Genomic DNA, 24,374 nt, shown 5'->3' on the forward strand with positions numbered 1-24,374 from the left:
CCTGGTTGAGTAACTTAAGAGCCCACATGCTGCATGGTGTGGCCAAAAAAAACAAAAAGTTATATACATTCTGGGTCACAGGTCCTAGTTAAACCAGAAAAAGACTACCGTAACAGTCTCTTAATCTGTAATCTAGAAGTCTACAACCACAAAGGTTGACACCAAAGAGTAATCCTGTTTTATCCCAGTTTTGACACTATGTGGCACTGGTGTTTTGCAACAATATAAAAACAGCACCTTTATCTTCAGATTGCATTTCTCACATTACAGACACACTGAAACTGCATATTGCACCATTGAGAAGCTATTTAATAATTTACCAGGTACCATAGAGGAAGATATTTGAACTGACAGATGAAGGGAGAAAATTCAACTAATTGATTAACAGGAGATATATCCAATAATGTAAATAAAGAACAAAATAAAAATAAGATGCAGATGTCAAAATCACAAAAAATAAGGCAGCTTTGGGGGGAAAAAATGCATGTTTATTTAAAATAGAATTACAGACACAGTGAAGCCCAAAGGCTGAGGAACCAGCCAGGATAAGGAGACTCAGGTTCCCCTCCTGGCTCTGCCTCCTGGTATGTGGCCTCTGACAACGCATCTAACCCCTAAGTATCAGCGTTTCTCATCTATAGAGCAGAAGAGACCAGACTAAGTCAATTCTGGGGTCTCTCACACCTCTGATAATGTCTAATGGCTGCCACATGGACATCTGTACTAAAGGAATAAAACTTAAATTCTGTAACATGTAATAATTAACCTCTGTTATCGACATTCTAACTCCCAAGAATTTTTCAATATATGCTAAAGTCACAAACCATCAACTTTCCATTTTAAGCGTCCCAACATTTTTAGAAACACCTAGTAACCTAGCTCCAACCAATGGCTTTCCGCTGAGAACAAAGGCTTCCCTACAGATCTCAAGACTTGAAACTGTTCTCTCTCCTACATCCTATGAGACCTCCAGAGTCACAGGTTTGACTGTGTTCTCAATGTCTAGTGCTGCTTTCAGCCCACCATTTCTGATCTCCACGTTTCACCTTCTACCCTCTGCTTACCATCATCTAGAAACTCTGGTCACAACTCTCTGTCATAGCAGATGTGACCATGTGACCCCCCTGTTCTCTTTGCCCAAGTTCCCCCTTCATTTTGGATGACCTCACCATCTAAAAGCTTGCCTCTCATATCCACAACTTTCTGTCTCCTCTCTAATTCAGGTTTATTTCATGGTTCAATACAAGATCACATTATCTAGAAATCCTCTATTCCTGACATGTTAAATTCAAATTTCTTACTTTTTGACCACAATTACCTCTCGCTATACCTGTTCAATAACCTGAAACTTGCAGTTTCTTCTTCTTGCAGCCCCTCTGCCTTCACTTCATCCCCATCTCTGCCTGAATGCCATCTCGCCAACATCCTCTTTTTCCTTGTCTCACCAACTTTCCACTGAACTTGTCTGGCCAAATTCCAAGCTTGGGTCAATCCAACCACCTTCTCCTCTTACAACCCTCTGGGCTGCAGAGCATCACTGTGGCAAAATCACCCATGGTCTCCTGGTGTCTAATCTCCACTGTCCTCTGGGGCCCTGGCCTGCCAGCTTCCCTGGCCACACTCTCTCCTATTCCCCACCAGGGCCTCCTCCCTCAGAGAAAACAAATGCTTTCAGATGAGAAGCCCCTCCCACTGCTCCCATAGACAGCACACATTTACTGCCTCTGGGAAGCTTCCCTTCCACCCTGTTAAAATGGAACAGACCCTTCCCTTACCCTCCTAACTCACCCCTCGACCCCCTCGACCCCGAATTTCCCCTTGGCTAACTTGCCCATTGAGCATTCCCTTCTTCCTTGTATTTCAAACTCCTGCTCTACTGACTCCTTTCCTTCCTGCCCATATTAAGAGCTGTAGTCAGGGGACTTCCTTGGTGGTCTGGTGATTAAGACTGTTCTTCCAATGCAGGGGACACGGAACTGATCCCTGGTGGGGGAACTAAGATTTCAAATGCCGTGTGGTGCAGCCAAAAAATAAAACATTAAAAAAAAAAAAACCTGTCATCAAGCTTTTCCCATCTTCCAACAAAACACAATAAACAGAACCACACCCTTTTCTGCCCACCCTATAGAGTCAGGGCTTGGGAGAGAGGGCTATCCTCACTGTTCCCCCTTGCTTCTTGCTCACTCATCCATCAAACTGCCTGCTCCTGATCACGGGTCACCTCTCCCGAGCATGAAACTGAGGTCTGAATCTTTGTCATGATCAACAGGGATGCTACCTACCAACATCCCTACCAGGGGGGCGTTCGTGGCGAAGGAAGAACCGAACTTCACTCCTCTGACTTCCAAACCGCTGCAGGACATCGAACATTCGCTCATTATCGGCAACTGGACGTTCTAAAAGAAACGAACAAATCGTGTACAAATCATGTTACCTGGTAACACATCACTTACTGTCTACCCTTCATACAAATTATGCATTATAAATGTAGAAAATACTATCTAGGATCTTAAAAAAAAAAAAACCCTTAGAAAATGAAGTATCACCAGCTTACCACCCACATAATCAGGGTCAAAGCTGGGTGGAATATGGGGGTAGGAAAGGACAGGGTCAGGGCCACTGGCAAGAGCTCAGGAGTTGGATTCAGCAGCCCCTCACTAGTTCGAGGCAGGCCGTGAAGCTCTACAGGTTCCAGAGTTCCTGTCATCTATCCCACAGGATGGTCTCTGAGGTCCCTGTTACCTCTAATGGTTCTATGATTCTCCAAGTATATGAACGAAAACTTAAAAACAACTTTCTAAATAGCCTTGTCTTTCTATTGGGGATTTTTTTGGACAATTTTACAAACCATGTTTAAAAAAAAAATCATACACATGCATTTCCAAACAAAAGTCTGTTTACTGCCCTGAAAATATTTCTTGATACCAAAAAAAAAAAAAAGAGGCATAGCTAAATACTCACTACATGGGAACTGTAATCTTCCAATCTTAAAGAATCTGAACATAAAAACCAAATATACTGTTTGAGGATGCCAACGGTTTAAAATCAAAGAACTTAATCATTTCTAATGTAAGAATGCTGCAATGGCCCCCCCCAAAAAAATTCAATGCACTTGTCAGTAATCAAGGACACTATCTGAGTACCTTAAATAAACAACATGGGCACAGAAGGGAGCAGCCAAAGGTTCAGCAGCCAATTCTGTGAACTAACCCTGAACTTAATCAGCTTGGTGGCAACAAAGTACAGTTTGGGTTCTATTTACAGCAACATGACATAATGAGTAGACACAGATACCCTCTTCTCTAAACCAGAGAAAGTCTAACCAAGACTCCCCCAAGAGGAAACACCAGGAGCTGAGCAGATACCTTCCTGAAAGAAATTCTGGGCAGCCCTTCCACCTCCTCACAAAAACAAAAATCATACACACACACACACTTTATTTCAAAAAAAAGTGATTTCCAGTCCATGCAGATCCTCCACCTCCTCACAAAAACAAAAATCACTCTCTCTCTCTCTCTTTCACACACACACACACACACACACACACACACACACACTTTATTTCAAAAGAAATGAAGTGACTTCCAGTCCACGTTGAGTGTGGACCTTCTAGGTCTAGAAGCTAAGGTCCTAATGGCCTACAGTGACAAAATGTATAAATCAGACTTAGGCCAGCACAAGCTGAATTACACTTCAATGGTTCTCAAAGTCACCCATTTACCCCATGCTCCACCAACACCCATCCCTCGTCCTGGCGTCCATGCCTATGTGACTTTGAACAAGCCATTTCCAGCACTGAGAACTGTCCCCAGCACCCTCTTCTCCTTCTGCAGATGGAGCACCTCCATCTGTTCCTGAAGTCCTCACTCTGTATGAGAGAAATGTCTGCTGATTCCTGCTTTTATTCTGACAGCACACTTTCACCTCTCTCCTCTTTACAGTCAAGTACAGTTCCTAGCAAACAACAAGAATCCAAGATACGTTCTCTCAGCAAATAAACCAGAAGGGAGGAAGGAAATGGAGATGGCAAATGAAAGCTACTGTTTTATAAATTTTTACTTTTTGACCAAGCGCCATGTGGGATCTCAGCTCCCTGCAGAGGGATCAAATCTGTGTCCCCTGCGTTGGAAGCACAGTCTTAACCACTGGACTGCCAAGGAAGTCCCAAAAGCTACTTATTTTAAAAGACAGTTAAAGGAAATGGGAAACTTGAGAAGCTAACAAAGTAGAAGTAACAGATTTACTATTTTTAAAACGGCACACCTTGGACGAGTTATAAAAAAAAAAAAGGAGTTGAAAACGTAACAGCTATTACTTGTTGAGTGTGAACACTGAATGTGCCAGGGCCTATGCTAAGCCCCCTTCAAATGTCAACTCCCAGGATTCTCACACAATCCTGTGCAATAGATTCATTTACTATCCCAATTCTGTAGGAAAAACTCGTAAGGATTATAGAGATTAAGTATCTTGTCTGAAGTTATAAAGCTAGTAAATGAAGAGAGACAAGATGCTGATACCCATGACCTTGCTCTTAATCACAACATCATACAAAGAACCTTCGAATTAATTAGGAATTCTCTGCAACCAATCAAAATCCCCAAAGAACTTTTCATGGAACCTTTCAATTTTAAAACATATCTGAAAAAGAAAATACACAAGAATAGTACAGGAGCACAATGAAATAAGCAGCTGCCTTTACAGATACCTAATCTATTATAAAACTAGAGTAAATTTAAACTATTTGGTCCTCATCAAATTTTTGCATCTGGTCTCATGTCACTGGATATATTCCAGTGTCTCCTAGGTTATACTCTATGGGAATCTAAGAGTATGCTACTGCTGTGTAAAAATTGTATAATTCTTAATTATCTTGAATTGGTTCACAGTACTTTTCAGGCCTACTATATCCTTCTACTTCTCTGTATATTCATTTTATTAATTTTTGAGGGTTTGATATTGAAACTCCAAGTAAAAATTTTATTTACTTAAAAAAATGATTGCAATGTATAGTGGAACTACATGTAACTCTGTTCTGTATTTCCCAAGTCTCTGTAAATGAGTTATCATATTTTCATAATTTAAAAACTAAGAAAAATAAAATTAAAAAAAAAAAACTATTTGGTCCTATCATAAATAGAAGAAAAAAATAAAAGTAACTGGCTGAAGCTTATAGAAACATACTTCCTATGAGATATAACAAGAATGTGAAGTGAAGTTTCACATCAGTAAGGAAGAAACCAAGTGTCTTCAATAAGACACTTAAAAAAATTCACTATCCACCTGGGGGAAAAATATTAGATCTCTAATCCACACTAGTCAGAAAAATTAATGAGAAAGAAGAAGGGGAGAGTGAGGAGGGAAGGGAAAAAACTTTAAAACTTAATGGTACAAAACAACAGCAGACTATGTTTCCAGCCTTGACATAAAGAAAAGACTTTTTTAAACAACATAGAACTAGGCCTGAGTTCTAAAAGAATTGTGTTTTTCTATAACACCTACAAATCAAGAAGGAAAAAGGCAAAAGTCAAAAGAGACATGAGCAAAGACTATGATGAAACAATCTTTTTTTTGTTCCAATGGAAATCCAAGTGGCCAGTAGACAAATGAAAAATGAGCAACTTCAGCATCAGCTGAGCAAAAGTAAGGATTTTATTGTATTAGTATCTTTTTTTGATGAGGGATACTTTTAGAAATGACTGGTAGAAGTGTGAATTTCTACAGCCTTTGCTGAGGGAAATCTGGTGAAATATATTCAAATTTAAAATGTGTGAACCTTTAAGCAAGCAATCCCACTTCTGGGTTATCTACCCTAGAGAAATGTTTGCACATGATCAAAAGGTTCCTACCAGAACTTCTCCTGCAGCATTTATAGAAACAAGAGAATTAATTTAAATGTTAATGAATAAAGAAACAGATCAACTGCAGTTTGTGCGTAATAGTATGGAAAATTATGATAATTAAAAACAATGGTGTAGATTTACACAAGCTAATCAGAAAAGACCTCCAAACTATACTGTAAGGTAAAATGATAAATTGCAGATAGCGAGATGTATGATACTGTTACATGAAGAAAAAATAGAGATGACACAAAACTATTTCTATAGTTACATTACAGAGAAAAGTCTGAAAAGTTATCTGCTAAAATTATAAGCAATTATATATAAAGCGACACAAGATGGGCTTGTGGGAGAGATTTCCATTCCATCTGTATTATTTGCCTTACAAAAAAGAATCCATTCATGTGGTCTCTCTCTTTTTTTTAATTAAAAAAAATAGAAGAAAGAAAATCCTTTAAACATCCTCATTCCATAGCAAGGGCTACTGAACTCAAGTGAGCAAGATACTAGAGAGGAATCAAGAGTTTCAAGGGACAGGGTGAGCCTTGGCAAAGGAAGAAAGTCAGAAAGAAGGGCAGGCGCACGTCCAGAGGAACCTGGGGTAAGCACCGGGGGAGAGTGAGGAAGCTCACAGTGCCTGGTCTCAATCACTTCTCTCCGGGCAAGTTATGTGCAGAATGCAGGGAGGCCACCAGGGCAGCTAGAAGCTCGTTTATTCTTTCAGTAAATATTTACTGAGCACTCCCTCGGAGCTGGGGCACAGCAAGGAATGAGACAAGCAGGTCTCCACTCTTAAGGAGTTTACATTCTCGTGCGTGTGTGTGTGGCTATGGGGATTAAAGAGGCAGCAGATTAATAAACACACACAAAAACCAGACAGACACGTCTCATGCACAGGATCAAACCGGGATGATGTAATAGAGAACCTCGTGCCTGCTTTAGGGGGACGCTCAGAAGAAACATCTCCGAAGAGCCAACGTGTTAGCTGCAATCCAAATGACCAGAAGGAACCAGCAATGACAAAATCTGGGAGTGCAGTAGAAGCAGCTGGCACCAGGGGCTCTGAGGTGGGAAAGTTTCATTTATCCAGGAACATAAAAACAGCTGCAGGAGGCAAGCAAGGAGGAAAACGGTGCCAGATGACATCCAAGACCTCACAAGCTAAAACCAAGACTTTGGATTTTATCCTAAGTGGAATAAAACAGTTAAAGCAAGAAAGTCAAACTAACAAATTTTCATTTAGTAAGGACCATTTAGGGGGACTTTCCTGGTGGTCCAGTGCCAAGACTCCATGCTCCCAATGTTGGGGGTTCAGGTCCGATCCCTAGTCAGGAACTAGATCCCATATGCCGAAAAACACTAAAAGATCTGGTAAACCACAAGGAAGAGCCCATATGATGCAACAAAGACCCCGCGCAGTCAAATAAACTTAAATTTTTTTTTTTTTACAAAAAGGATCACTTGGGTTTCTTTACGAAAATGAGCTAAACTAGTTCCTATGTGAAGTAAGCAGCTCAGGGAGAATGAAGGAAGTCTTCCTGAACACCCAGCTGTAGGAAAATCAACTGAAGATGATTAAGAAGACTCACATGGGAAGCAGAGGGTGTTCACTGAAGTCACACACCATGAAAGGTGTGAATGCAGTGAACGCAGTGGGAAACGTGCACTTAGACAAACTGCACCCAAAGGGGAGGAAAAGGAAACAGTAAGGGCTCACCCAAGCTGCAGAGGAATAGAGCAGAACACGTGAAAAATTACTCCTTCATCTACAAACTCCTAAAGGGCCAAAGAGAAAGCAGGTTGTTCCATTTCAGGGCTCCAAAGAACTAGGTAAGGGATCGATTTCAAGGCTTAAAATAATGAGTATGATTTCACCACTGCCTCCTGCCACCATAGAAACTCAATACCGAAGAGCTCTCCCTAAAAACCTCCAGACTCAGAGACGGCAAGACAATCAGAATGGCTCAGAATGCCTCAAGTTTCTAACAAAGCGAAACCACCTAAGTATACCAAAAACACTTGTGAGCACTGTACATTTTACCCTAACACCCCCAGAAGCTTCCACCCTGTGTATCAGCTGCCTATCCTTTGACCTTTAATACTGTAGTGTCTATGATGCGCTGTGGAAAAAGAGAACAGCAAGAGGACCTTGGAGGAACTTCCCAGGTGATTCAACAGCTACAACTCCACGCTCCCAATACAGGAGGGCCCAGACTCCTTCCCTGGTCAGGGAGCTAGAGCCCACATGCCACAACTAAAGATCCCAAGTGTCGCACTGGGACCCAGTGTAGTCAAAGTAAATATTAAAAAAAAAAAGAAAAACTTTGGAGGAGGCAACAAAACTGGACTGAAAGCGTGATCTCTGCTAGACACCCCATTCTCCAGTTTCTCATGGATCAACAGGAGAGGTGCACACTGCCCTCTCTAAAACTGATGGTAATAAAGACGGCACGGCTGAAGACGCACCAGAGCCACACCACACTTCGGCCAGGTGGCAATCGCTCTCGCCAGGTTCTTTGCACAAGTCCACCACATCTCTGCAGATGGTTTCCGGAGTGACAGGGACTTCTGTGAAGTGCTGCTCGTTGTTGCTAAGGTACACAGTGAGAAACATCTGGAAACAGAAGGAGAAACACAAGGGTTACTAGTGCCATCTACACTGGCGCTGGCCACTTCTCACTTACCTTAGATTCCTCTCCCCAACCGTCTTAACCGAAATGCAAATGCACAACAGGACCATCTGGCTGTCTCCAGGCCCAAGGTGGAGAGGGGCCCAGCGCTTTGCCGATGGCCCCTGCCCTCCCTCCATCAGCTGCGCCTGCAGAACCCTTGGGGACCCCTGGAGCAGAGTAAACAGACTGATGCACACAAAAGGTCAAGTTCAATCTTCCTCTGACATTTTATTTATGTCACTTGTTTACCAAGACTTCTGTAGTTCTTAGTCTGATGTGCTGACCCATATTACAAAGAGATTCTCCCATCAGCCCTGTGAGGATGACCAGGAGATGATGACCATACAAACACATGCTTAATTGAGCAAAGTCTCTTCCGGGAAGGATACAAGAACAAAACATGTGTCGCCTCTGAAGGTGGGGATGGGAAAAAGGGACTGAACTCAGAGGGATATCTACTATTTTATACCACATGCATGTATCACCTGTTCAAACAATTATATCTTCAAATCTAAGATGTTTTAATCAGATTAGATACATACTTTAAAGTATAAGTCAGTGATGGCTCAGTGGTAAAGAATCCACTTGTCAATACAGGAGACACGGGTTCAATCCCTGATCCAGGAAGACCCCACTTGCCTCAGAGCAACTAAGGCCCTGCACAACTATTGAGCCTGTGCTCTAGAGCCCACAGGCCACAACTACTGAAGCCTACACACCCTAGAGCCCATGCTCACAACAAGAGAAGCTACCCCAACGAGAAGCCTGCACATGGCAACTCAAGAGTAACCCCTGCTCGCTGCAACTAGAGAAAAGTCCCAGCACAGCCAAAGACCCAGCACAGCCAAAAATAAAAATAAATAAATAAAAGTATTTTTAAAAAGCTTACGTTTTCATCAATAAGGTGTAAGTAGAAATGAATGGCTGTCGTGCTAAAACGGTTATGACCTTGTATAGAAACACTCAGGCCAGCAGAAGATTTAGGTCTAAAACTCAGTCTTCCTCCCCACAAAAACAGATACTGTAACTTAAAAACACTGCTACTAAAGAATTCATGTGTTCACACCTATCAAATAACAAAATAAAAAACAACCAAACAAAAAACAACCATTGTTAATTCCTAGCACTGAAGAAAACTGAGCAAATTAACAAACAAATTGTTGATGACAATGCAAGTCACCAAAACCCCATGCTCATTCATTCAGTGAGGACTTACTCTGGGCGGATTAATCTGTATTGGGATTAAAACAAGCAAACAAAACCCAGACAATTTGAAAGTGTGATTCCACTGTGAGCTTTATATTCTATGAAAATAATTCTTATCAAAGAAAGAGAATGCAAAGGTTTTGAAACATGAACTTGATGGACCAGTATACATTCTGTAAAAAGAATTAATGCAACTAAGCCAAACACTGCAGGAGTTTGAGTTTTAAGGCTATAACAAAACAGAAGGGGATTTCCCTGGTGGTCTAGTGGCTAACATTCCAAGCTCTCAATGCAGGGGTCCTGGGTTCAATCCCTGGTCAGGGAACTAGATCCCACAAACCGCAAGTAAGAGTTTACACACCACAACCCCAGATCTCACATGCCGAAAACAAGATGGAGATCCCCTGTGGTGCAACTAAGAACTGAAGCAGCCAAACAATTTTTTTTTCTTTTAAAGGCAGAATGAGTAGGATCTACACTGTGATCACAATAACACAAGAATATCACACAAGCCACAGTGCCTGCCCTCAGTCACACGGCATCTCACCCAGCATAAACCTCTCTCCTATTACCCCAGAAATGAGAGTTGCATTAGACTCTTCTTTTTCGGGGGGGCGCACAGCAGGAGAGAGGCAGCACCTGACCAGCGATGATGATGGAAACTGGATAAAACAGCAGACTGGCTGCCTCAAGGATCTGGTTTGAGTAAGGGGAGCAAACATGCACAAGAGAAGGCCCACCGGGTCAGTGGGCTCTGCCCCACGGGGCTTCCCCACTCCTCCCTGCAGTAAAACTATGTTTTCTCAAGGTAAGCCAAGTCTCCACTTCCTGCAGCTGAAGCTCTTAATTCAGAGAAACATGTATAACAAAGAAAGTAACCCCCAAAACTGGAAAATACAGACAGGAACCCATTACAGCTAGAAGGCAACTCAGAAACAAATTTTTTAAAGTGGATGCTAGTGGAAAAAAAAAAAAAAATGTATGAAAACAAAACCGTAGAATTTGTCAGCATGAGCTCAGAAGCTTTAAAGCTAACTGTATCAGGTTCTTTACATTCTGATAAACTGTGCTACAGAAAGACACATAGTTCTAGGCCTCAACTCAGCCAACAAGGCAGCACTTTAAAACTGTTACACAAAATGAACACAGGTTTCCACCCTGGTGAGACTCTGGATACATATACAGCACACGTAACCAGGGAGAAAAATAATTTACACTTTAGTATTAAACAGCACTCCTCCTGGATACTCCCTACCCACATCTGAACTTTCTCTGAAGTTTAACAAGTCAAACATAGGAACTGTTTTCATTGTAAATATGAGACTAAGAGGCATTTATCAAATTATAGAAATATTTAATATACTGTATATACACAAAACAGGCTTTCCCAGTGGCTCAGCAGGTAAAGAATCTGCCTTCAATGCAGGAGACACAGGAGATGAGAGTTCGATCTCTGGGTCAGGAAGATCCCCTGGAGGAGAAAATGGCAATCCACTCCAGTATTCCTGCCTGGAAAATCCCATGAACAGAGAAGCCTGGCGGACTACTGTGCAAAGGGCCGCAGAGTCGGACACAACTGAGCGACCGAGTACACATATATACAAAACACATACTGTATCAACAAATAAGAGGTTATTTCCCGAGATAATAGCACCTTACCTCGTAAACGTCATCTTAAAGAGTCCTTTCACACACATTATCTTAGAAACTTACATCAACTCTCAGATAAGCAGAGCAGATATTACTTTCTCTATAAATGAAGCAAAAGACTCATTTATAAAGAGTCTTTATACTGGCTACTAAAATGAGAGGATGAGAGTACAGTTCTGTTCTTCACCTGTCCTCTATTCTTTCAGCTGTTCCTTATAGCAGAAGAGTATTAGGAAATGCTCTATTTAACCCCAGTAAAAATCCCCAGGAGAAGGGCAAGGCAATCCACTCCAGTATTCTTGCCTGGAGAATCCCCACGGACAGAGGAGCCTGGCGGGCTACAGTCCATGGGGTCGCAAAGAGTTGGACACGACTGAGCGACTAAAGCATAAAAACAAACTTGAATAGAGATCACACACAAACAAACTCGAAAACAACAACTTCATTTACTTAAAAGTACAAATTACAGATACGAATGATGAGAAACGTGTTCTAAGATCACCGCACTTTTCCCCCAAAACCCCACAGGATTAATACTGGTGTGAGTGGTGAATGGACCCCATTCAGGCACGCCTGAAGACAGCTCTGTGGTGACTGTCCTGGGCTGAGTGCTCCCAGACCGGCCAGCAATGTGAGCTGCCCCTGACGCCCAGGTGGGAGATCTGGGTTCTTACCCAGACTTGTTAATCATTGTTAGGGAAGTAATGTCACCTCTCTGAATCCCAGCCTCCTGGTCTTCAAAATAAGAGTCCCAAGTTCCCTGAGAGCTGCCATTTATTTCGGGTGTTTATTGGGTGTCACAGCAAGAGCCAACTTCTTCACAACAGTCCACAACCTGGAAGGAAGTCAGCAATTCAGTCGCAAAGTGAGGACCTGAATGAAGGCAATGGTCAGAGGGGGAAAGAACAGATTCAACAGGAAGACTGGATCTGATGACTAAATGTTGCGGAGGGGGGATGCAGTGCATAGGGGTGGGTGTGAACTGAACAATTCACAGCAAATTCAGGAGGAAGACCAGGCTTGCTCTGCTCTGAGATCACGGTAGCGGCAGGCACGGGAGGAGAGAAAAGCAAGAGTTTCGTTTGGATGAGCTGACCTGGGACTGCCTGTCCCCACTCCCCCTCCAGCCCTCACGGCCTTCTGACCTTCTCCACACTCCACTCCACCAGCATCTTCCTTGCCGTCCACCCCCTGGAGACTGTGCATCCTGACTGCCAAGTTTTTGGCTCGAAACCTCCTTGGAGCTTCTGGGGTGGACTCTGAAACTGGCGCCAGGCACGGAGGGCAGGGAGAGACAGAAGGAAGGCAGCCCACTCTGGACTGGCAACTGGCCTTTCAGTAAGCAAGGCAGCTTGCTCAGGAGACTGGTCTTGGGGGCTGCAGGGCCAGTGGCTCCCCTGCCCAACAGAATGGTTAAAAACTTATGGAGAGGGTCCCCCTGGGTTCAGTCTCCAGCCTGCGTCCTTGGGCAGCTTGAGCCTGGGACGGCAGGCAGGCAGGCAGAGGGCACGTTCCAAGGATAGGAAAGTGGGTGAACAGCCTCTAAGTGCCTGGGTCAGCTTGTAGGTCGAGCCTGCAGTCACGTCTTCTTGATGACCTTCCCTGACAAATGTTGTTCCCTGTGTGCCAGCACAGGCCTGCCACTCATCTCCCTGGGTCTTGATGCAACCGACTCCTGCCCGGGGAGGCTTTTCCTGGTCATCCTGCCTAAAATCCCACCACCACCCTCAACACGCACATGTGTGCACCCACATATGCACATGCGCACACATGAACTTTCCCACTTTCTCTCTCTCCCTGGCACAGTGACCAACATACCATGTATTATATTTACTTCACTTGCTTTTACTGTCTTCCCTGCTAGAACGGACGGTCCATGAAGTCCAGGGTTTTGTCTGTTCAATATGGCATTCTTAGCACCTTGAACTGTGCCTGGTTCGTAACAAACACACAGTTAAGTGTGTGCTTAGGAATGAATAAATACCGCAGCTATTACTGCACTTGACAAATTCACCTCTGATTTATTTTCACAGGAAGTTTCCCACAGGTATTGACAGAAGGCAGAGCAGACAGTACACAGCACAGCTATACACGCTGACAGAAGCTAGTGTCCTCTCCTCTTCGGTTTGTATCATGCTATGCCATCCTACTTCGGTTTCGACATCCTCTTCATTCATGCAAGATTTATAGGCTATCTATTTTATGGTTTAAGTTCTAACGCAGACATAATCTTTATTAAGCAGCTATTACAGCACACACAGTACAGAACGAGAGGCAGAGACAGAGACTGCTGTGTGGAGAGGCACAGAGCCAGCCCAGGGGAATAAACACCCCAACCCGGCTCCCCCCTTCTTAGGTCATCCCTCCTACCACTCCTCACTGGACAAACCCAACTAGAAGGCAGATGGAAAGGGAGGCTCCTGATGCCTTTATAGAAGTCAGCTTCCTGGGGCACAAGGCAGGGTGGAGACAGGCAAGCAAAAGATGCTTCCCCGCTCCATCCTCAAACTCGATGACTTCAACCTCCCCATGGCGAGAGGGCTCTTGAGCCACAATCTAAAGAGAATGAGAACACAGGTGCAGGAAAAGAACAGCCCGAGCAGAGGGAAGAACAAATGTCAAGGCCCCGAGGAGGAATCAAGCTAGTCACATTTGTAGAAGAGGAAGGTCACTGACAGATTGAGCAAGAGGAAAGGATTACAGATTAACTCAGAGACTAGATCATGCATAGAAGCTATGCATAGAGTCCTCAAGCTGTGGTGCAGACAGAGGGTCATTAATCACAGATGGCAAGGCCCCACCCTCAGAGATTCCGATTCAGTAGACAGGGGTGGGGACAGAGATTCAGCGTTTCTAAGAAGCTCCCTTGAGATGCTGATCCTGAGGCTCTGGAAACTGCAAGCCGAGAACCATTGTTCAAAGACCAAGGCCGGAGCAAGGAATCTGGATTTTAATCTAAGAGGCCATTGGAGGCAAATCATTAGAAACAAAAAGATTAGATTAGTGGTTGCCAGGGGCTGGGGGACTGACTGCTAACATGTACAGGGTTTCTTTTTGAGGTGATGAGAATGTTCTGGAATTAGTGGTGATAGTTTTATCACCTTGTAAACATACTAAAATCCACTGAATTGGATACTTCAAAATGGTGATATGTTAATCATATCTCGATTTTTTAAAGAAGAAGTCACTGGAGGATTTTGAATAGAGTATTGAAGTCATTTTTTTAAAAAATTACTCTGGCTGCTGTATGAATAGACCACAGAGGCAGGCATGGAGGACCAACTAAGAGGAAATGTAGCACATGAAGGGGCTTCACTGATGGCTCAGCGGTAAAGAAGGCGTCTACCAATGCGGGAGACAGAAGGATATGGGTTTGACCCCTGGGTCAGGAAGATCCCCTGGAGGAGGTATGGCAACTGACTCCAGTATTCTTGCCTGGAGAATCCCACAGACAGAGAGAGCCTGATGGGATACAGTCCACAGGATCGCAGAGTCGGACAGGATTGAAGGGACTTAGCACGCACACACGCAGCAGATAAAATGAGATATAATGGTAGCACAGGCTGCAGGTAACAGCAAGTGGTGAAAAATGGCTGGACTGGGATTACATTTTGAAGATAGAGTCAACAAGACTTGTCTAATGGACAGAATGTGGGATGCAACCATAGAAATTGAATGAACATGGATCTGGTGTCTAAGCAACAGAGTAAACAGGGGTGTCATTTACTATGAGGAAGGAGGAACAGATTAGGGAAGGGCCCACAGGACTGGGGCCTCGTCCAGAAGTCCCACAGAGGACAAGGACCCAGTAAAGGATTAGAAAAGATCCATCCACACAAAAATGGAAAGAAACACAAAGGAGTGTGGAATACCAGAGACCATGTAAAGCAGTGTCTCAACTAAGTCAAATAAAGCTCAGCGATCTTAGAAATGAGAATGAGGACAGTTCTCCAGACTGGGCAAGACGGAGGTTGTTGGAAGCCTTGACCAGTGCTGTCTGAGGAATGAGGTCGAAGGCCTGTTTGAGACAGGCTAAGAACCCAAGGGAAGGATGCAGAGACTCAGAACAGAAAGACGGAGAAAACACGGAGTTCCCTGGCAGGCCAGTGGTTAAAACTCAGCACTTTCAATGTAGGGGGCACGTCGATCCCTGGTCGGGGAACTAAGATCCCATATACTGCATGGTGCAGTCAAAAGAAAAGAAAGGTGGAGAATACGGAGCCACAGATGGAAGAAGACAGTGAAAGCGGCGCTTGTTTCTTCTTTATTTCAACATGGAGTTTTTACAGAACATTTTAATGGACGGACTGATTCAGCCAAGAGGGCAATGCTCTCGATGATGCTGACTCTGTATCTGTAGTCACTGTCTATTCCCAGACCAGTACTCACTGCCCAGGGGCAACCTATGTCTGGAGGACCCACAAATGCTTCATGCTTAGCTTGGCCAAACCAGCACAGTCCCACTTTCACTGACTTTCTTTGCTGTAGTGATTGTCTTAGTTTTTAGGTTACAAAGGTAGTTTATCAAGTTTGACAATTTCTTAATTGGACACCAATATAGCTGGAAGAGGTGGCTTTGAGCCGTGACTGTGACAGCTGATGTGCTGCGGAGGGCAGGTGTCTTCCTAACCATCCCAGAGAAGGGGTGGGAGAGAGGGACCACCCACCGGCCCCAGCTGCTGCTGGGGGCCACGAGACCTTTAACTGCCACATTTCCCCCTAGTAAATTTCCATTAGAGCAAAAAGGCATCACATCACTTGAAATAAACAGTTTAAACTCATTTCACCCATCTTAAATTTATAGACATTAAGTATGTCCCCTTTCATTTATATATCACTTATCATTTAAAATCTTTTCATTATAACCTGCCCGCAATTATGGGCTTTACTGTAATAATTTATAGTTGTTTCAAATTTTACAGAGGAAGTAAATCAGGCATTTTCTCAATGAATATCTTTTCTTCTTACTTTATTTGGAAGAGGAACAACAACAACATAAAAAGATGATGTTGCTAACTTGGGTAGGAGAAAAGGGATGCACTGGGAGTTCAGGGTCAGAAGATGCAAAACTACCACACTTAGAAGGGACGGACAACAAGGTCCTCCTTACAGCACAGGGAACTATATCCAATCTCCTGGGATAAACCATAGTGGGAAAGAATTTTTTTTTTTAATATAAAGAAAAGAGAGTCAAGTCGAAAGAAAAGGCTAGTTAAACCAACCTGTCATGCTAACCTGAGAAAAAGTAGGCACACAGGCTCTTTATACTGTACTTTCTTTTTATCTTTGTTTCATAAGTGGACTGTGCCACAAAAGATCACTCTTCAAAGTGTAATTCAATTCCCTAAAAAATAAAACAAAAGATGAAGCTGTTTTTATTTCATTTTGATGAAGCAGTTTTATCAGCATGTTGAAAACTTACTGAAGAAAAAAAATTTAACCTACTCTAGCAACCAAGTCCTTCTGAAAACAGTAATTCTGGCCAAAAATTCATGATCTTTAATGATAAAAAATAAAACGGCTAAATCTGAGAACTTTTCAGCATCTAATACCAAAACATTTCAGAAGGAAAAAGCACAAAAAGCAAAACTTTCAAGAATGTGTCAGGTATGTACTGTTTTGTTACAAAAACAGTATTCACCATATCCCACTATACAAATGGAAACATATAATATGTGTAAACAGACATGTAGTACAGATAAAAACAAGACCTCACCAAATTAACAGTAGTAATGGTTGGGTGGTAAGATTATGAAATGAATTCTGGGGAACTTATCTATGACTAAACTTTCTAGAATGATTAAACATCACTTGGATAATAAAATTGATAAAGAATCAATAATTAAGTTAATAAGGCAAACATTTTTATTCCTTGGTCCTTACTATGTGATATATATAGCAAATATCTGAATGACAATGCTGTTTTCTAGGGTTACCATACTGCCTCAACTTTAGCCAGGGACTAAAACCTAACAATCAAGAAATATATCCTGGAACTTCTCTGGTGGTCCAGTGGTTAAGAATCCAGCTTCCAGTGCAGGGGACACGGGTTTGATCCCGAGTCAGGGAAGTAAGATCCCACGTGCTGTGAGGCAACTTAAGCCTGTGTGCCGCAATTACTGAGCCTACAAATACATACACGTACATACACACACAGACACAGACACGCACACGAAATACATCTTAAACATCCACTGCATTAGGATGAAATACATCCAGCCATAAAAGGAATGAGGTACTGATGCATACTATACATAGATGAACTCTGAGAACACTATACTAAGTGACAGAAGTCAGGCACAAAAAGAAACACCACAATATTCAAATCCATAGAGACGAAAAGTCGATTAATGTTTACCAGGGGTTGGGGGGAGGGAACAGCGTGTGACCCTAGAGGGTGTTTTTCTCTAAGGTGATGAAGATGTTCTGGAACTACTGGCGGTTAACATTGTGAATATACTAAAAAAAAAACCAAAACACTGAATTATATACTTTATAGGGTGAATTTTATGGTATGTGAATTATATCACAATTTTAAATAACCACTACATGCTTACTATGTGAGAGATACAAAAATCTCTTAAGGGAAACAAAATTTACTCATGAAAAAACTTAATACCAAATTAAGAACAACTCAGTACCAAATTCAGAGAAGGCAATGGCACCCCACTCCAGTACTCTTGCCTGGAAAATCCCATGGACGGAGGGGCCTGGTAGGCTGCAGTCCATGGGGTCGCTAAGAGTCGGATGGGATTGAACGACTTCACTTTCACTTTTCACTTTCATGCACTGGAGAAGGAAATGGCAACCCACTCCAGTGTTCTTGCCTGGAGAATCCCAGGGACGGGGGGAGCCTGGTGGGCTGCCATCTATGGGGTCGCACAGAGTCGGACATGACTGAAGTGACTTAGCAGCAGCAGTACCAAATTACATGAGTGGGGCTGTAGATAAAATGAAAATTCAGAAAGGAGAAAGATGAATGTGATCTGAGGCAGACTGAGGTTTCAGCAAACAGGCATAAACTAATGGCAAGCATAAAAAAGGAAATTCTGGGTTTCCCAGTAGGCACCAGGGCTAAAGAACCTGCCTACCAATGGAGGAGACAGAAGGGAGGTGGGCTGGATCCCTGGGTAGGGAAGATCCCCTGGAGTAGGAAATGGCAACCCACTCCAGTATTCTTGCCTGGAGGATCCCATGGACAGAGGAGCCTGGCAGGTTACCACAAGGTCCACAGGGTCACAAAGAGTTGGACACGACTGAAACAGCTTAGCAAGCATGTATGCATAAAGAAATAATAAAAAAGAAAAATAATAATCCATAGTAACCTTACTTCTAAAAATGCCATCTTTTCCTGACTCTTTCGATTTCTGAAAACACCATATTCTCAAGAAAACAAAGTCTTCCTGAGCTCCTTTCCTGTAAGGAAGAAAGGAGAATAGAGTTTCCTGGAGTCAAATCGCCTGGGAGGCTACTGTGAGAAACTTGGTTATTCTCACTGACTCACAAATGTGTTCCTGGGAACTTGTGACGTAGGTTATTTTCATCATAAGCACAACATTAATCAGATCAAAACAACACATCAGCTTTTACAGCTGAACCTGCAGCTATGAGGACGATAAATTGCTGGGGCATCTGAAAATGCTCAGTCTAGCATGGAAGGAATAGAAGAGATGGCTTTTCTTCCCCTGATACCAGGTCAGCCCTTCCCATTGACAGAGACATGAACTGTTCACTTCTTCCCAACTTGCACATCAAGAACTTCATGTTTTTAAAAAACAGTAAAGCATCAAATCTAATATATACTTAGCAGCAGAGACTCTCAAAGACAGACCATAGGGTAAAACACGGAGTGGGAAGGATAAATGTAAATTAAAAACAATGAGACATCACTTACAACTATTAAATTAGTCTGTGATTAAAAGGTAAGATCCAACAGAGATGAGACTGATTCATTCAAAGATATAATGATGGTACTAAAAATTGTTAAAAATACCACTTGGAAAGTAAAGTGTATCATGTTATCAAAACCTGTAAATTTACGTATACCCCATGAATTACCCTTACAGAAATAACTGAAATGAAGAAAAACTGTAAATTGCTGAAGATTTTTCACTGTGGTGTTAGAGCTATAAACAGTAAGATAGGAAACTAACATCCAATAAGTTAAGCATGGAAAAGTAACACAAAATACAGTTGCTGGAGGGACTATGACCCAGGTACCAACTACTCTAAGTATAGTGTTAGAAAACGGTAAGATAAGGTTACAAAATAGTAATATTAAGTTGTAGATTTTAACCATTTAAAACAAATGGATAGGACTTCCCTGGTGGTCCAGTGGTTAAGACTCCACCTCCACTGCAGGGGGCACAGGTTTGATTCCTGGTTAGGGAACCAAAATCCCACCTGCTGCATGGAGTAGCCAAAAAATAAAAATTAAACATATGGACACAGGAACTGTCTTGTACAGAATACATAAGAGAAATCTGGTATTAGGAGATCGGGTAGACATCACTTTAAATTTGTTCAAATATCAACGTTAGTATAGTTTTACAATAATGTACAATTTAAAAGTATACATAACACAATACAAACTGTGATAATGTGAAAATATTTCCCTAAAAATAGTAAATAAGATTTGATTCTTAAAGTGATCAATCTGAAGAAAAAGATTCAGGGAAAGATCAAACACCATTACATTAAGTTGCACTAGTCCTCCCCACACGCTCTGCATAGTATTTCATGCCCAAGTCATGTCTGAAGAAGGCTTGCCCTTCCAAAAATCCAAAGTCACAGACAATTCTCATTAAAAAAAAAAAAGAGATCAAAGATTTATTTTTAAGAGTTCCATTTTAAGAGGATATGTATGCACTGTAACTATAAAGTTATGCTATTAATACAAGGATGACTCATTTCAAAGAGGAATTATTTTAGATTAAAATTTGGAAGACTTTTCCAAGAGGAAATTTAAAAAAAAATTGACCAGGGCATTTATAAGTAATTTACTTTGTGTCACAGGCTAAATTTATTCCTTTGACCGAAAAACCATGTGAAGTTTCACAGAAAGAAAAACAGAACTAAGAGTTTAGGATGATCCCTGTCATAGAAAGGAATTTAAGCTTTGCAATAAAACTTTGAGAGTTTTGATTTATAAAATCTCAAATCACTTAGGTTTACCTAAGGGTGGGAAAAAATATATATACATATATATTTTTTTCATATATGAGAAAAAAAATTGTCCTTTAGAGAAAAATGAACAATCTATGAAAAGAGTGACACAAATCCTCCCCTATCTTACAACTCATAGGAAACTCACCATAGGGACAATCAGATAATAATGCTAGTAGTGAGATTAGAGAAAAGTCAAGATGACTTTTGTATTTAATTATTCCTCTATGGAGACAGAAATGTAATGAAGGAAGGAAGACCCCAGACTACCTTCTAGAAGAGGAGGCTGCTACTAGGCTTCCTATAACCTGGTCAAGAAAAACACCTCTCTGAACACTCAGATACACAGAAAGGGGTTAGAAAACAACAAGAACAACCAAAGCTTCTTTCAGTCTCTCAGACATACAGAGCCATTCAGCCCAACTATGGCTTCCACCCCGAGAAAGGGGTCAGAAATGAGATGCAGATCATTCCAATCTTCCAGCAGTTTCAGCCTCCTGCTCCTCAGAGACCTCGCCGTCTCCTCCCGCGGTAACCCTGCTCCAGGGGCCATGAACCAGGAACACGGGCCGGCTCGCTTGGCTGCCTGACTTGGACATGCTCCATCCCGAGGGTGGGCTGCCCAGTCACCCCGCATGGACGACCCCGCCGCCTGTCCCCAGCGCTTCAGTGGGCACCCCGACAGCCGTCTCCGCGACGTCTCCCTCAGGAGCAGCGAGGACACTAAGTCTTTGAGTCCTTTCCCTCAGAGACACTCTCCAGCCTCCCTGCTGATCGGTCCAACCTTGCTACAGCTATCGGACGATCACTGCTGACAGAGGCTTATTATGAGCCATCTCTCCTGCCCAGAGTTTACTCCTGAGGCCATTAAACTGCTTTATAAAATCTTCATCAATTACCATGGGTTACATCTACTAATGTTCCATTAAAGATCAATGATATTTAAACCTACTTCTATACTAAGTATATCACGTATTCACTAAATGTACTGCATTTTGCTCATGGAATACTTTAAACATCAGCCCATTAATTTCTATCAGACATGTGAGTTATTTAAAGAAAAATCCAGGACTTCCCTGTCGATTCAGTGGTTAAGATTCCACAATTCTCAACCTAGATGTCCTTCTAGAGATCAATGGATAAAGAAGATGTGGCACATATATACAATGGAATATCACACTCAGCCATTGAAAAAACCACTTGGAGTCACTTCTAGTGAGGAGGATGAACCTAGAGTCTGTTATACAGAGTGAAGTCAGAAAAAGAAAAACAAATATTGTATATCAACACCTATATATGGAATCTAGAAAAATGGTATTGATGAACCTATCCACAGGGAGGGAATGGAGGAGACACAGATGTAGAGAACGGACTCATGGACACAGTAGGGGAAAAAGAGAGTGGGATGAACAGAGAACAGATATATACATTATCACGTGTAAAACAGAGAGCTGGTGAAAAGCTGTTGTATGTAACACAGGGAGCCCAGGCTGGTGCTCTGTGATGACCTAGAGGGACGGGATGCAGGGAGAGGAGGATGGCTCAAGATGGAGGTGACATATGTATAACTATGGCTGATGTCTGCTCTTGTATGGCAGAAACCAACACAACACTGTAAAGCAACTTTCCTCCAATTAAAAAACAAATTAAAAGAAAAAAAAAAAAGACTCCAAGCTTCCACAGCAGGGGGCATGGGTTCCAGCTCTCATCAGGGAACTAAGATCCTGCATGCCGCATGGTGTGGCCAAAAAGTTTTTTAAATAAAATAAAATAAATAAATTTTTAAAATAGAAAGGATTCATTAAAAAGAAAGAAAAACCATAAAATGATATTCAAAGGATTTCTTTATATCATAAACTATTTCTATGGTCACTAGAGCAAATGAGTAGAATCTAGAAATCAATGACACAAACTTGAACAGTTAAAGAAGTTCACCACACATGGTATTTCCTAGCCATTCATTCAGGATCATCTAGAGTACATAATCATTTTGTGAGACAACTACCATTCTGAGAAAAATGACAGAGTAAATATGAAGTGGCTACTTTAACAGCGGGAAAAAAATTCATTACATACTGAAAAATAGCTGGTTTTAGATGTCTGATTACATAACCACTTCATCGACAGAAGCAGAAAACAGTCACCTCCCCTGAGACAGACAGTCTTGTCTCATTAACGTCAGTCATTCAAAAGGAGCTCCTGGTTTGGTTTCCTCTCAATTCCATCTTCTTGTTGATTTCAACTTCTTTCATTCACCCATCCATTGGGATTTACTGAGAACCTACGTCACACTGGGAACACAGTGATGGGAAAGCCTGCATTCTTCAGGGCGGAAAGAAGAGACTGATAAAAGACAAATGAACACAATAAAAGGTGACTGACAGAGAAAGATGCAGGTGACGGCAGGACGTGGCTAATCACAGTTGAGGGAGGTGTCTGGGAAGGAGCAGCTGAACCGAGGCTGAAGGAGCCGGCCTCTTGAAACATCCAGCGAAGACATTCCAGGCAACAACCCTGAGCTGGTAACAGGCTTAGTCTGTGCCGTGACCACGAAGAAGGCCAGTGTATCAGGAATATAGGCACAATGAACAAGCACGGACAGATAAACAGCTGATGAAGGGCACTGAGGTCAAGTATAAGGGATGCAGGCTAAAGAATAAGGGACAACACTAGAGTAGTTCTCAAAGCATGGTCCCCAGACCAACAGGATCAGCATCGCCTGGGAACTTGCCAGAAACAGAAGTCTCAGGCCCCCACCTAGACCTCCCAAATCAGAAAACCTTGGGGTAGGCACCAGCAATCCCACTGAAGTCTGAGAACCACTGCATTGGGGCTTATAAGCAGAGATGTAACATGAAACTAAATTTCTGGGTAAATGAACTACAGCATTAGTTCTTTCCCCAATAGATAACAGCAGTGCATATTAACCTGTATAGTGTATATTAACTGTTAAAATGTCAATGGTTAACCCAGTGACAATCAAAACTTCACAGACTTTTAAACCTATAACTTACTTGTACATCAACTATACTTCAAAAAAAAATCAGATTCATATACAGTGATGTTCTATCTTTGCATATTTTTAATTTCAAGGAATTTCCAATCAATTATAAGAAATATAAAGACCTAAAACATAGAAGTTATCTGTTCCACAGTCACAGCCTCAAATCACCAAATGAGAAATCTAAAAGGATTATTATTATTCCAGAAGGAATAATTCAAAACCATAAAATTGCCTCCAGCCCTGTCCCTCCCACAGACACGCACCTCCAGTCAGAAGGAAGCTTTCTCTCTGCTTCTCAGACGACTGTTCACACCATAGTTGTCTGGATCCCGGTCTTATCTGTCTTACTGGTTTACAAATTCCTCTGGGACAGAAGTTCTGGTCCTCAAATGCTCCCTCCCAGTTTTTCTCCTCCCCCGAAAAACACAATCTCCATATATGACACACAGCAAATCTGAGAATATGACTGTTCAACTGAACCGATACTGTGGCTCAGAGACTCAAAGTTCCCCGGACGACGGGAACGTGAACAGGAAACAGATGTGAACAGCGTGTTCACGTCATCAGGCATAAGAAGTGTTTATACGTGAACTCGCGGCGTAACTTCAAAGTGAGTTTTCTCAGAGCCAGATCATGTCTCAAGGGAAGAAAACAAAGCATTCTGCTTACTTTAGGATAACCTAAGAAATCTTTCCTCTCCGTTTCAACTATGCCAGAAGCCTGATTTAGGCAAGATTTCAAATTCCAAAGCATCTAGCAAAGTAGCTCACTTGAAGCTACTCTGCTTTCAATGTCTGCCATAAATAAACAACAAAATAAAAGAACTAAATAAATATACTC

General features: G+C 42.1%; 1 protein-coding gene across 4 annotated transcripts in view; it reads right to left on the bottom strand.

Moving 5' to 3' along the window:
• TP53BP2 (tumor protein p53 binding protein 2) overlaps positions 1–24,374 on the bottom strand; it is a 66,768-nt gene that overhangs the window by 30,865 nt on the left and 11,529 nt on the right. For 3 of the 4 annotated variants that reach the window (XM_065938395.1, XM_065938394.1, XM_065938396.1), the window contains exons 2-3: positions 8,304–8,451; positions 2,283–2,396 (exon numbers count right to left, since the gene is read on the bottom strand). In XM_065938395.1, the coding sequence (XP_065794467.1) occupies positions 2,283–2,396; positions 8,304–8,451 (262 nt within the window). Of the gene's footprint in view, positions 1–2,282; positions 2,397–8,303; positions 8,452–23,797; positions 23,963–24,374 lie in introns of those variants that run through there. The other variant, XM_065938397.1, reaches the window with a different exon arrangement.

The sequence above is a fragment of the Muntiacus reevesi genome, chromosome 5 (genome assembly GCF_963930625.1).
Source record: "Muntiacus reevesi chromosome 5, mMunRee1.1, whole genome shotgun sequence".
In the NCBI taxonomy this organism is placed as follows: domain Eukaryota; kingdom Metazoa; phylum Chordata; class Mammalia; order Artiodactyla; family Cervidae; genus Muntiacus; species Muntiacus reevesi.